At 44.7% G+C, this 13,515-nt stretch overlaps 1 protein-coding gene across 1 annotated transcript in view; it reads left to right on the forward strand.

Annotated features, from left to right (window-relative positions):
• The first annotated feature begins 7,826 nt into the window (after positions 1-7,826).
• PPP4R2 (protein phosphatase 4 regulatory subunit 2) overlaps positions 7,827-13,515 on the forward strand; it is a 31,880-nt gene continuing 26,191 nt past the window's right edge. Inside the window, exons 1-2 of the mRNA XM_068154375.1 lie at positions 7,827-7,931; positions 8,731-8,812. Coding sequence (XP_068010476.1) covers positions 7,898-7,931; positions 8,731-8,812 — 116 coding nt within the window. The 5' untranslated portion in view covers positions 7,827-7,897. The remainder of the gene's footprint in view (positions 7,932-8,730; positions 8,813-13,515) is intronic.

A 13,515-nucleotide genomic window follows, 5' to 3' on the forward strand; every position in this document is an offset into this window, starting at 1 on the left:
CAGCTGTAGAAGAACAATACCCTGTGCAGTACTGCTTCACCTCTGCCCTAGGAGGCATGTAGTTGGGTGGTGTGTGGTTACGTGCTCCACAATCAAACTGCTTGGTGCTGTCCTCACCCAAGAGATTTCCCCCACAAACATGGCTTCACTCAGCATTGCTCTGGCGAGAAGGCAGTTTTTCAGATGTGTAGGGCCAGGCCAGGCAGAAATAACACAGCCGCAACAGCTAACAGGATGGGCATTTACCTGTTGCTGGTGAATCAGAGGAAGGGTCCTGAACTCTGATTGCTCATAGCCCTGTTGCTGGTCTGCTGGACTCCTTATGTTGGCTGCAGCTCTTCTAGTTGGGATGAATAAACTCAGTTCATTGAAACAAGGCCTTGGAGCTTTCTTTCTTACAGCTGAGTGACCTACTGGAACAGTCTTTTTCTGCCCTGCCCTCACCAATGTCCACATAGGGCTTGGACTCTAGGAAACATCCTTGTTGCATAGTCGTGGAGCATGAGTCTAAATAGAGTTCAGCTATGATTTTATATTCATCTTCATAAATATGATCCTAGTAGAGAGAACTCTGTATCTTCTCTGACATTTAGAGCTGAGAATTAATTGCAACTAACCCCCCAAAAATGTGAGACTTTAATAATTTTATCAATTTCTACACTTTATTTGCTTTAGCACTACCTGTTGATCATTTAATTTCCAGTGTTTTCTTTCCTACTGCTTCAAGAAGAGATTCCTGAGAGTCAGGTACCTGTAACCATAAAGGAGCCAACTTTCAGAGGATGTTTTGCCCCTCTTAATCAGATAGAGTGTCAACAAATAGACACCAAGTACTTATCCAGGGGTGGGGTGGCACACATAGGTGGGTTGTCCCATGCAGAGTCTGGAAGCATTCCCCTACTGTGCTGTTGAGGCAAGCAGGTATCTACATGGAGTTCCATACAGATGCAGCCTCCCAAAGAGCCATTGTTGGCATCAGATGAGGAGTTGCTATTTGTGCTTCACAAGAAATAGCAATGTTTAGAAATTTGCTTTCATTCTGGATGGGAATGAAAAACAAACTGTCAACACTTCCTTTGAAATGAAAATGGCAATTGAGGCAAAACACCAAAATGAGAAGCAGCATTTAAGATTAACAAGGCACTTTGTTAATGTTTTCTTCTGAGGTAAAATACCTTGTTTTGACTTTGACTTTTTTATAGATGTACCACAACTACTTAGGTTACCTTGTGAAAACTACAGCATAGTCCAAAGGATGTGTAACAGTGTCTTGGAACTGAAATATTTTGCTCACAGTGAAACAGTGACACTGAAATGACACAGCCCCCTTCTTATAACGCAAAAAGGGACATCAGCTGGCCTGTTCCTGCAGAAATATCTTACCCAAAGCTGGAACAGGTTGCCCAGGGAAGCGGTTGAGGCCTCTTCCCTGAAGATATTCATGGTGAGTCTTGACAAGGCCCTGGACAGCCTGGTCTAGTTGGGGGTGTCCCTGCTGACTGTGGGGAGGTCAGACTAGATGACCTTTGGAGATTCCTTCTGGCCTGGACCATTCTATTATGCAATGATTCTGAAGGAAGTGAATTCCTTGCTGTGGTGCTTAAATTACAAAGCAGGTCCCTTCTCACCTTTAACAGCTCTCTCCTTCCCCTTCTGCTCAGCATTTCTAAAGGGCAACTTATTTTGAAATCTGGCTTCCTCACACCTGAAGCTGCAGGTGGAAAATGAGCCTGGTTTTAGTCTGGTCTTGTAGGTTGCAGAACAGTCTGCATAAAGCTTCCTCTGCTAAGGATGTACTGGGAGGAAGGTGTGAGAAAGCAGCTTGGGAAGAAAACTGCTCTGGCACTGGCTTCCTGTGGGATTAATATGAAAAAATAGGTGGGGACTTGATGTGTGTTAGTGTAGGGGTTAGTGGCTAATTTAGGTAGAACTTAGAATCTTTATCAAACCACACTTGTCTTGTTTTCTTCTTCTTTCTTTTCTTTTTCTTCTTTTTTTTAATCTTACTGTGAGTACTCTCAAAATAACCCCAAACTCCCACAAACACCATTTCTCTGTTTTCAGCTTTTTCTGGATTTAAGGCACCACACATGAGCTATTCTGATCTTTTGATACTCCCAAGTCTTCCAGACCTATTAAAAGCTTATTAAAGATTTTCAGTCATTTTCTCAGAGGAGGGACATAAATTGTCTTGAAGAGGCTCTGAGGTACTTCAAAGGAAACAAAAAAAAAAAAAAAGAAGAACCAGCAAAAACCTTTTACCATGCTGAATGGCTCAGAGACACACCATTTTTAACTGTCATTTTATTGTACCTTACTTCAGTTTCCTCAGCTATAAACTGAAAAGCAAAGCAAACCAACCCACTAACCTCCTTTTGTAAATCCTTTGATGTGTATCGACGTACAATATTTTCTGAAGCCCTAAGTGGGTCTTGAGACACAGAATTGTTCTCATTTTCTCACTCTTCTCACTGTTTGGATTCTGCATTATCTCTCTTGCTTGGTATTGTATTGGATTGCTACAGGTTCTTTCAAGGCACACCAATCAATTTTGGTACTAACTGAGTTGAAATGCCTTACAAATTGCTGTCACACATCAATGAATGAAATTAAGTCAGGTTAGGTCAGGGATCTCCAGATAACTAATTTAAGCTTCATTACTGAAAGCAAAAGCATCTGCTAGGCTCCATCATTTTAATCAGCACTGGGCCCATTGATCTGTGCCCAGGCATTGGACAGTCTATTACTCTGTGCAAAAGTCTCAGTCCTAAACCTCAAGAATCAGATTTTGTTGTTTGCTGAGAAGTTAAAGAGCTTCCAGAGCAGTGAGATAAACTAGCCCAGCTGAGCCCCTGTGGCTCCCAATACAAGTATCCTCCATTCCTCTGTTTTCTCCATATGCTGTGGCTTTTCTCCTGGCATTAGCAGCATGCCAGGGGACCTGCTGCTGTTGTGAACTAACTGCACAAAACTAACAGATTTCAACTGGACCAGCATGAAGGAAGGGACAGGAAAAGCAGGAATGTCCTTTCTGGGTACTGCACATTTGTCTCTTCAAGATCTGTTTAAATTGGCAGTAGATCTTCTTTCCTTTCTTTGTGTTTTGGTATGCAAAGAGTGTGCCACGATCATGTTGCTGTCACTTGGTTTCCAGCTTGTTCTGATTTCTGTTGATATTTCAGAAAGATGAGAAGGTGGCAGTACATAGCTATGCCAGGTAACTTGGATGTTACTTCTCCAGCTTCCTTCACTACTGATGAATATCAGTCCCAGTTACAACCTTACCTGAGTACCATGTCTGGTTCTGGTGCCCCCACCATAAAAGGACATGGAACTGCTGGAGAGGGTCCAGACAAGGGCACAAAGATGATCAGAAAGCTGTCCCCATGGGGACAGGCTGGGAGAGATGTGGCTGTTCTGCCCGGAGAAGAGAAGGCTCCAGGGAGACTTTAGGGCAGCCTTCCAGTACCTGAAGGGGGCCTAGAAGAAAGCTGGGAAGGGACTTTTTGCAAGGGCTTGTAGTGATAGGAAGAGAAGCAATGGGGCTGAACAGCTCCAATGCTCACCCCTTCTCAGAGCAGGGCCTGTGTTTCAGACCAATGCCAAGGAATTCTGTAACTCGCAGAGATGCAGAGTCACAGGGCTGCAGGCACACCAACTGCACCATGAAGCAGCAGGACCAACCTCACCTCTTATTTTGTGAGTGTGAAGAAGTGGCTCTAATGTGCTCATTAAAGAGGTTGAGGTTGGTTTATTCTACTACAACCTGTTAAATTAAGACCATATTTCTGTACAGAATATAGTACAAGAGTTTAGGAAAAGTATATTTAGGTTTTATTTGCAGCTTGCTTTTTTAGTGAAGAATCACTACGTTGTCCCACTTTTCCACAGCAGTTCTTGGCCTCTTGGAACAACTGTAAGTTTTTTGCTCATTTAAAAGAACAGGCTGGCAACACAGCCAAATTGATCATTATGGGCTTAATTTTGTTGGGTTTGGGAATACACGTAAATGGGATGTTGTTTAGGATATTTGGATTTGCTCTCCAAGGGTTTTCAAGTAGTTGTGTGGCTGTACTAGTCTTCAAAATCCATCTTTATGCCTCTCTAGGCTTGTTTTGGCTGGTGGGATTCTTTAAGAGCTATCATGCTGAGAAATGCAGTTCCTGAGGAAGAACTGAAAATTGAGAGCATGTGATCAGCTGGGAGAATTCTTACAAAGAGCAAGTTGGACTGGGAGCGTGAGCTGGTGGGGGTCCCTGAGGGGCAATGGAGCCAGCTGGAGTATGGGAGTTATTTAAGAGAAGCTATGCTCTGGGAAAGGTCTGCTCTCCACTCTTCTGTTTTGCTGAGGTAAGTTGGTGTTTTTGTTACGACTGCATTTTTGATACTTCTTTTAAAACATTAAAGTGGACCTCATGGAAAAGGAGATGGGCTAACCTGTACTCTGAATTTTATCACCCTTGGAGCACCTGCATACAGGCCCCAGTGCTGCTCTTTTCAGCCCAGTATCCACTATGTGCTCTGAAACCTGCCTCTGTCCTCTGCTAACTCTTTGCACAATTCAGCTCTTTGCACTGAAGGGATTTTTCACTTGCTCACTGTATGGAGTATTCAGTGGTGTTTTAGGGGAAGATATTGATAATTTTGCTGTAGACAGTGTTATTATCTATTGATAAGAACAACTGTAGTTTCAGTTAATAGAGGTCTAATGCTGGGAAGGTGCTACCAAGCGTTTGAGGCAGAAGGAGTTGTGGTAGCAGAGCTGCAAAGGCGTGATGTCCAATAAAGAAAATTGGTTACAGTGTCCACATCTCTTTGATGAGCAAGAGGTCAAAACAAAACCAACAGCTAAACTCTCCATGGCTTTAATTCTGTCTCATGCACTGGGGTTTATTTTCTTTGGTTTGGTTTGGTTGGGGTTTGTGGGGTTTTGCCTCTAGAGGTTTGGGCAAATTGGGTCTTTGTCTCTCTGGTCATTTGGTGCAGAGAGTTAATGATGCTGGCTGGCTGCAAGAGAACATGTAACACAAGAGACACATACAAGAAAGGAAAACTGAAAAGTCCCAACTATTATTGAGATTTCTCATGTGATTGATGTCCAGTGGAGAATGTAATTTTCTGTTTAAGAAGCTGAGAATCAATCAGTGCTACAAAACTCACACAATTCCCTTGTAAAACACTTAGAAGTAGTGGCACTTTGAACTTGCACTTTATAAATCTTCCAGTTATTCGTATTTGGTCAATGAGAGACCCAAAATTCTAAATCTGAGGTACTTGTACCTGCTCTAAACTACTTTTGAAACTTGGAAGAGGTGCTTTTCCTAAACTCCCTGTTGTGCCACAGCACAGGGGAGCACCAGCCCTGCTCTCCTCACACTTAGAACCACAACCACAGCTTGGCTTTCTGCTCAAGCTGCAGAGGTGACTCAGCTCTCTCCTCCCACACATGAATTGCAGGGTTCATGCCATTAAAATCCACACTTGGCTTTGCTGGGTGTCTTGAACAACAAGGCCTGTGCTATAAGGTTGGTTTGTTTAACTCATGCTGCCACTTTGCCCTCCTCCTGTTGACCAGGTAGAGGGAGAGAGACTTGTGGAAGTTCATTAACTCCCCTCTGCCTGATTGTACCCTTTCACAAAGAATCCAGAACCTTATTTGTAAGGTCTGATTCTTTTAATGAAGGCTTTCATGGTAGTTTGAAACGCAGTTTTTGTACAGTCCCTCTGTAAATATGAAAATCCCTGTACTAGTGTCACATAGCCCTCCAACAGTGTAAAGGCTTGAAAGGTTCTTGATTTTATAAGCCATTCATATTTTAAATGAAAGTTGGGGTTTCTGTATGATGCAGTTGCCACTGGAGACAACTAGTTGCATGTCTTATGGATCATCTCCTGCATGATGAAATCAATACAAGGGGTCGGAGAAAGCAGCTTGCAGCATAGGAATGCTTGCTATGGCTGCCAGATTTCTCTCTTAGCCATTTGTGGTGGTCCACAAGCTCTGTTGCTTTGCTGTGACATTAAGCAACGTTTCCAAGAAACACAGCCATGTCAGAGATTTTCTGTTGTCAAGATGGCACTTAGGAGAGTGGAAAAGTTGGTACAGCCACTGGCATTACCATCTTTTTAGGGACTCCTCCAAGAGGGTATAGCAGAGTCTGTAGACAGCTGATCTGCTCACTCTTATGCTCTGCCCACCCAACCTTGGCTGTGAGAGCTGCCAGGGCTGTGCCCACAGGGCAGGATGGACACCTCTGTGCACATGGCTGCCTGTAAGGGCAGGCCTCAGGGGAAGACTGGGACAAGATCCAGGTTTATATTTGGATCTTACCTAACAGCAAGCCATGGCTTATGTGCCACCCCATATATGCCCAGAATAACAGTTGGCATTGACATTTGGTTACCTTATTTACAACTTCTTTTGGTGTATGCTAAATTAGCATTTCCTTTTCCTTCCAGGAACAGCCACCATGTGTTGCTCAGTCCTACCAAAGTGTTTGAGGTGGGTGAGCCTGTACATGCCTGTCTGTCTGCTGGGCGAGAGCCCCTGGCCTCTGCTCCAGGTTCACCCATTCTGTATCAAGTATCTCTCTCACCTCACCTAGGGACGTTGTCCAGAAAGGAGTGACAAGAGGCTACCTGGACTTCACCTTTCCTTCACAGAGCTGTATTGAAGGTGAGGGTTGGATTTCTTAGCACAAGGAGGGCATGGGCCTGTGGCAATGGGTCCAGAGGAGGCCACAATAGTGAGAGGGCTGCATCGCCTCTGCTGTGGAGGACCGGCTGAGGGAATTTGGGTTGCTCATCTTGGAGCAGGCTCCAGGGAAACCCTTATTGTATCCTGTCAGTACTGAAAGGGGACAATAAGAAGGATGGGGACAGACAACAGCAGGACCTGTTGTGACAGGACAAGGGGTGATGCTTTTAAAGTAGAAGAGGAGAGATTTAGAGTAGCTAAAAGGAAGATGTTTTTTGCCCTGAGGATGATGACACATTGGCCCAGGTTGCCCTGAGAGGTGGCAAATACCCTCTCCCTGGAAACATTCTCAGTCAGGTCAGACAGGGCTCTGTGCCATCTGATGTAGTTGAAGATGTCCCTGCTCACTGCAGGGAGGTTGGCCTAGACGACCTTTAAAGGTCCCTTCCAACCCAAATCAGCCTTTCATTCTACGATTCTAGCACAGGTAACGTGCTGGGATGAAAGTGTCTGTTGGGCCTGGAGGTGTTTAAAAGACACAGATGTGGTGCTGAGGGACGTGGTGTGGCCCCAGACTTGGCAGTTAGGTAATAGCTGGACTCTGATCTTGACGGTCTTTTCCAAATGAAACGATTCTATGATTCTAAGACGGTGGGAGAGGTAGGTAGAGTAAGGAAGAGGGAAGATAGCGCCTTGTTGAGAATAAAAGGGAGACAGCATTTCTATTTATAACCAGATACTGGATTTGAGGGCGAGGGAAGAGGAAGGCGGCCAAGCTCCTTGAGGGGCTGGGGCAGGGAGGCCCCGCCAGTCAGGCAGGAGCTCCGCGTTCCCACACGCTTCCCCGAGGATCTGCTTGGCGGGGCCGGCGTGCGGAGGGCGGTCGCCCCCGGCAGCGAGGGGCGGGCTCCAGCGGGAGACGTCTCACCGGAGCCGGCCCCCGCGCCTCCCGCTCGCTCAGCGCCGCCCGGGCCCGCCCCGCGGCCCCGCCTCCCCGCGCGCCCCCGCCCCCCGGAGGGAGGGGGAGGGCGGGCTATCGGGGCCGCGCACGGGGACGGCCCGGGCGCCATGTTGGAGCGTTGCTGAGCCCGGGGTCTCTGTGTGTGCGCGGCGGCTGGAGCCCGTTTCCTGCGTGGGGAGGGGGGGGGGGCTGGAGGAGGGGAGCAGAGCGGAGCTGGGGGGGAGACGCCCAGGCGGATCATGGACGTCGAGAGGCTGCAGGAGGCTCTGAAAGGTGGCGTCGGGGCTTGCGGCGGAGAGCTGGGGGGTGGGGGGGGAAGCGGTGTCCCCACGCTGAGGCTGGGGTTAGGGGTCTCTTTCGTAGCTGAGACCCTCTCAGGGGGAGGGAGCGCCCTTGGCTGAGGGCGGCTGCTCCCTTCCGCGGGGGACCAGGGTCGGGGTACCCGCGCTGTGAGGAGGAGGCTGCTGGCGTGGGAGGGAGGGGGATCCCGCGGAGTGGGGAGAGGCCCGGGGCTCCCGGTGGGGAAGGGGAGAGGTGAGCCCCGAGCCCTTGCTGCCCTGGTGATTTCCACCCCGGGCTTGCTGCGGGCTGCGTAAGGGGGAGCAGCAGAGGGAGGTTAGTGACCCCAGCGGCTCCCCCACCCCTCCAGGCCCGGGGCTCCTCACGGTGCTGGTGCCCCCTTCTCCCCCCGCATGCCCGCCCGCATGCCCTTCCCCGGCCCTCGCCCCTACCTTTCCTTTTTCCTTCCCCGGTCCCTTCTGTGCGAGCTTGCCCTGCTGGGTGCAGCCTGAGGAAATCGGCTTCTTTCTCTCTTGTAGGTGCTCAAAAGAAGTTGCAAATCAACTTTTGCTACTCAGATGCATGTAGTTTCTCTACAGGAAAATATTAAGTGTTTTGCAGGGCCGGGAAGCTGGTGGAGCTCTTGGGAACAGCTACAGCATTGTGAAAGCGTGGAAATGTTTTTGTGGGAGCTGTACCGATTGTTAAAGCAAATAAATCGCTAATTGTTATGAATTTTTGTTTTGTCCTAACATCTTTTACTATTCTTTTTGTGTCATTCTCATACCAACAGATTTTGAGAAGAGAGGGAAGAAGGAAGTGTGTCCAATACTGGATCAGTTTCTTTGTCATGTTGCTAAGACTGGAGAGACAATGTAAGTGTGACTTTTGGGGTTTTTTTGGTGATCTTTAGTTGTAGCATATGACTTTAAAGGCAGAAACGTTCATGAGATGCCACCTGGATTCTTTTTTTTTTATCTGTAGGTTGCTTCTGAGTGCTAAATAAGCTTTTCTTAGTTCCCATTTAGTTTCAGATGGATTAGTTTCATTTGCTGGGGTGGTTAGTTTTAGCTAACAGCTTTTCTCAGGGGTGCCTGTGAGGTCTTATTGATCCTGGTTAGCACAGTTAAACCTGTTGCTTTTCCTACATTTTACACGACATTCAGGGTTTTTTTAAGTGGAAAGTTCAGATCTCTGTTGTAATGCCTGCTGTGTACTGTCGTAGTGTCTGTCGTGCATTGTATCTAATAGATAGATAGACGATAGCTTAGATGATTTCTTCTTAGGCTTTGTAGACCATGCCGGGTGATGATTGTGTTTAAACACGTTTGTAGAAGAGGGAAGAGTCACGTAGGTGCTCTCTGCAGAGGAGACACCTGGGAACTGCTCAGACTTTCAGCAGCTATTAGTTTTTGAGCTCACAGGAGAGTTTCACTGCTCCGGGAATTTTTTTCACAGCTCACCCTTGCGGATTTCTGTCTGAAGGTGAGATGTAGCGGCAAGGAGCCTCACTCCTTGTCAGGGACGAGCGCTGGAGCTGTGCTGGGTGACTTCCTTGCGGGATCACTATTTGGCAGGAAGGGGAAAGGCTTCCCTGGGTGCGTTGCTATAGAGTTGATCACTTTCTGGCTCCCAGGCAGTCTCCTTGTTTTTGAGGCCTAGTGCCAGGCTACAGGCTTCAGTAAGAGCTGTGTGCTTTTACCAGTGTTTTGTTAGCAGCCAGTGATCGCAGGGCCTTTGTTCGGGTTTCTAGAAGCCCTCTAACTTGTAAGAGGTTTGTAGGCTTTGCTTTTCTGTTTTGTTTTGGGGTGGTTTTTATTCGGTAGCTTGCTAGTACTTCTTGAATTAATGGCTTTGAAAGGGAAACAAGTTCTGAAATGTACTTTGCTCTTTTAATAGAAGACTTGGGCTCAGCAGAAATACACAACTATAATGTTTAGTATTTTGGTGTAGTACATATTTTAGTATGGGCTTACTGTTGTGTGTTTTAACTGCGTAGTGCTTGAAATATTTTTCCTGCTCTGAAATACTTCTTTAGGCTGTTTTTATTTTATCTGCCACTCTTAAATCTATTCCAAAATAATTTTAAAATGTGATTTTTATAAGGGAAAAGTCTTTCCTCTGTGAAACTTTGGGAATGAATAAACTCCTGACAATATTTTCATTTGGGATTTTATTTTTTTTAACTATTATTTAATTAGTGCAAACTATTGCTTAACCCTGAGCTGGAATCTGTCATCTGGAACTTCATGCAGACCCTCGCCTTCTGTGTTTGAAAGATTTTCTTTGGCTGTTGTTCAGGCCTGTAGCATTCTTAAAACTTTCAGTAGCATTAAATAATGTTTTTAGAAGTGCCAAATGCAGGCATCATAAGTATCTTCTAGTATGATTTGGAGACACACCTGGAAGTATTGTCCCATAATGTTCAATTTACTTCCCATTATGTACCAAAGTCTGTATTTCTTCACCAAATACATCTCTGTTTTCATTAGTGTGTTCTGTATCAAAGTATCAGGAAGAAATGAGTCAGAATTAAAATCTCATGGTGAATGTTCATGTAAGGATTGGTGATGTGCAGTAGAAGAACTTAATGTCTGTTTAAGCAACTACAGCTTGCCCACTCCTAATGGTGCTCCTGATTCCACAAACATAACAAACACATGTTAATTAAACATGAGGTGAATATTCTTTATTTCAGGTTGTGTAGAAGTAGTTTCATTTAATAGAAATCTAAGTCACTGATTAACAGGCTGCCTTGGAATAAAAAGGTGAAATCCAAAGTAATAGTTTGTAGTGACACTGATTAGGATTTTTATGACGTTCAGAGCTCAACTTAAAAGGATGGTTAAGTTGGAGTACTTACACAACTGGTTTGCAGCCTTATTTATTGAAAAACAATGGGTCTTACTCAGTCACAGCCTGTTCCTGAAGGAGCAAACAAAAAGTACCAGGGCAAATAAGGACAAGTGAAATACGAAGTATTTTCGTTTTGAGTTATTGTTGCTGGTGTGAGAAGTTATAAAGTGTTCATGGGGGTTCTCTCAGTTCTTATCCCCTGATGAACACTGATTTTTAGCTGATACACTGTAGTCTGTATCCTGGTTTAAATGCAGGGTGTTCTCACCTTCCATGCCGCATACCTTTTCTGGGCATAGTTGCAGCAGATCTTGTCAACAATTAGTAAACTGGGCTTGAAAGGGTGCTAATGAAGTAAATTAATATGTTCCCATCAAAGAAGGATCGTGGCGTACAGAGCTTGCTTAACAGATTAAAAACATGTAAGGGTGTTGGGTCCCTCCCTGCCCCTGTTTGTGTCAATGTGCTTATTCATCCGAGTGAGGGAGGAACAGGTATATGCAGGTCTAGGTTAGGCTGTAATTTTACCAGTATTTCTCTTGGCTAATACAGCTCTTGTGTCACCATTTCACTTGTGCTTGTCCAACTGTGTCTGTAGCTACATGGTAACCTAGCACAGGAAACTGCTTCCAGTTTTAAGTAACTTCTTTTTAGCAGTATTGTTTTTAACAAAGTTCAATTCATTGATCCAGCTTGGTCTGTCCCTGTTAACTGGTATGTCAAACCCCAGCACAACTGAAGAGGTGGTGTAGGGAAGGAACAAAGGGTGAGCATTGTATGAGCCAGCACTGCAACTATGATAAGGCTCTTTAGGGTGTCTTTATTGTAATTAGAAGCCTTTTTTGTTTACAAGGAGGGTTTGGAATAAAAATGTTGCTAAATTTGGTTACCTTATCAGTGTAAACTTAGTTCTTTTATCAGTACCTTGCAGTCAGAAGCTGATCATACAGTCACGTGTTAACTTCATCTATTTGAAGCTGAAGCTATCATCTTGTACAAAGTTAACTATTCATTTAATTGTTTGGGAGATGATGGCCTGCATTTATAAAAGTCAATCTAAACTTCCTTTATTGTAGGAGAGCAGAAGCAAAACTTTGATTGCTTGGCTACTTCAGAATATTTTTGTTTCATAATGGTTGCTATGGTAAGACTTAGCCTTAGGTGGAATATAAACTTTATGGTTCAGCCTTTTTTGATCTTGTGTTCAGTCTTGGGACTTTTTTCAGGGGAGTGACCATACTCCTTATGACTTTTTACTAAGTTACTAACGTGGAATTTCCTTAATGAGCCCAAATCCTAACCTCCTTTTCTCTAGTTTGTAAGGGATCCATGTGTTTTGCAAAACTGAGCAAAATGAAGAGATAGGAAACTTATTAGTCTTAATCCTTTTCTGTATCTGAAAGGCCTCTTTAAAAGCAGGATATGTTTTTGTGCTTGTGTTTTACATAAGAAATCCACTGAGCTCTCTTTTGCGAAATAGAAACAGCTTTAAGAGACAGCACAGAAGTCACAGCACTGCCATAGGAGAAGTGACATGCAAAAGTGAGATATTTTGTTTTGTCCTTGTGAAGAATTCTTAAAGAATAGAAGTGAGGGTCACTTATCAGTTGCCATCTTGTATTTAAAATATACTTTCTCTTGCCTCTTAGGAAATCCTGGTGAATTTGAAATCTCTGTGTTCCTTCAGTAGCAAAAATGTTTCGAAACCATTTGTTCAAGTAGAATAGAATAGAATAAACCAGGTTGGAAGAGACCTTCAAGATCATCGTGTCCAACCTATCAGTACTTCAAGAAAATACAATTTGGGAATTGGAAAGGAAATGGAGAATTTTCCTTTGGTTCTAAAGTTGAAAATAAAGCTTAGAAAACAAAAGCAATCATATTTTATGTCAGTTTTCTCTGCCCTTCCCCTCTACTCTTGCCCTGGGGCAGACAACTTATAAAGTGCAGTTTTACTTTAGCGGAAAGTATAATACAGATGCTTACTGACAGTGAGGGAATCCAGAAATAGGTAGTGAAGTACCACAATTTGGAGAAGTACAGTATTTAGGCAGAAGTGATTAAGTGTAACATAGTTCTAGGCTTAAGTAGACAGTGCTGGCCTGGCCAGGATGTAATGTAGCTGTACTAATTCTTGCCCTGAATGCAGTGTAAACAGCCATTAACATACACTCTGTGGGTTTTTTTTTTTTGCTGTTTTGTTTTCTTTGTGTAGTCATTTTTTTCCCCCTTAGAGTTTCCCTGGAATATCTGAAATACTATTTTGCACCTCATCTAAGCCTGCAGACAGATGTCTCTTCATTGGTTTCCTTGAGCACCAACAGAAATGTTTTTCTGCAAAGTTTCTTCAGTCAAGTTTAATGCATGTGATTGCAGAGTAAACAGGAACATCTATAGTATCATCCTTGAACAGTCTCAGCTGGAAGGGACTTCTGGAGGTCATCCAGTCAGACCCTGTGCTCAAGGGGAACCAATTGCAAAGTTAGTTTAGGTTGATCAGGGCTTTGTGCAGCATTTCTGAAAATCACCAGTGATGGCAATTCCATAGCCTGTTTGGCTCCCTATTTCGCTGCTTAGCCTTATGCACTGGGAAAATGTTTCCCTTGCAGCAATCTGGGACTACTGCATCTTACCCCCCCCCTCATTTGTGCACCTCTGTGAAGGGGCCCTGTCTTGCCTGTGCAGTTACTCCTTCAGGGGTGAAGGACAGCAGATAGATTCT

The sequence above is a fragment of the Melanerpes formicivorus genome, unplaced genomic scaffold (assembly GCF_026170545.1).
Source record: "Melanerpes formicivorus ecotype bairdi unplaced genomic scaffold, bMelFor1.0.p_v2 SCAF_28, whole genome shotgun sequence".
Lineage (NCBI taxonomy): Eukaryota > Metazoa > Chordata > Aves > Piciformes > Picidae > Melanerpes > Melanerpes formicivorus.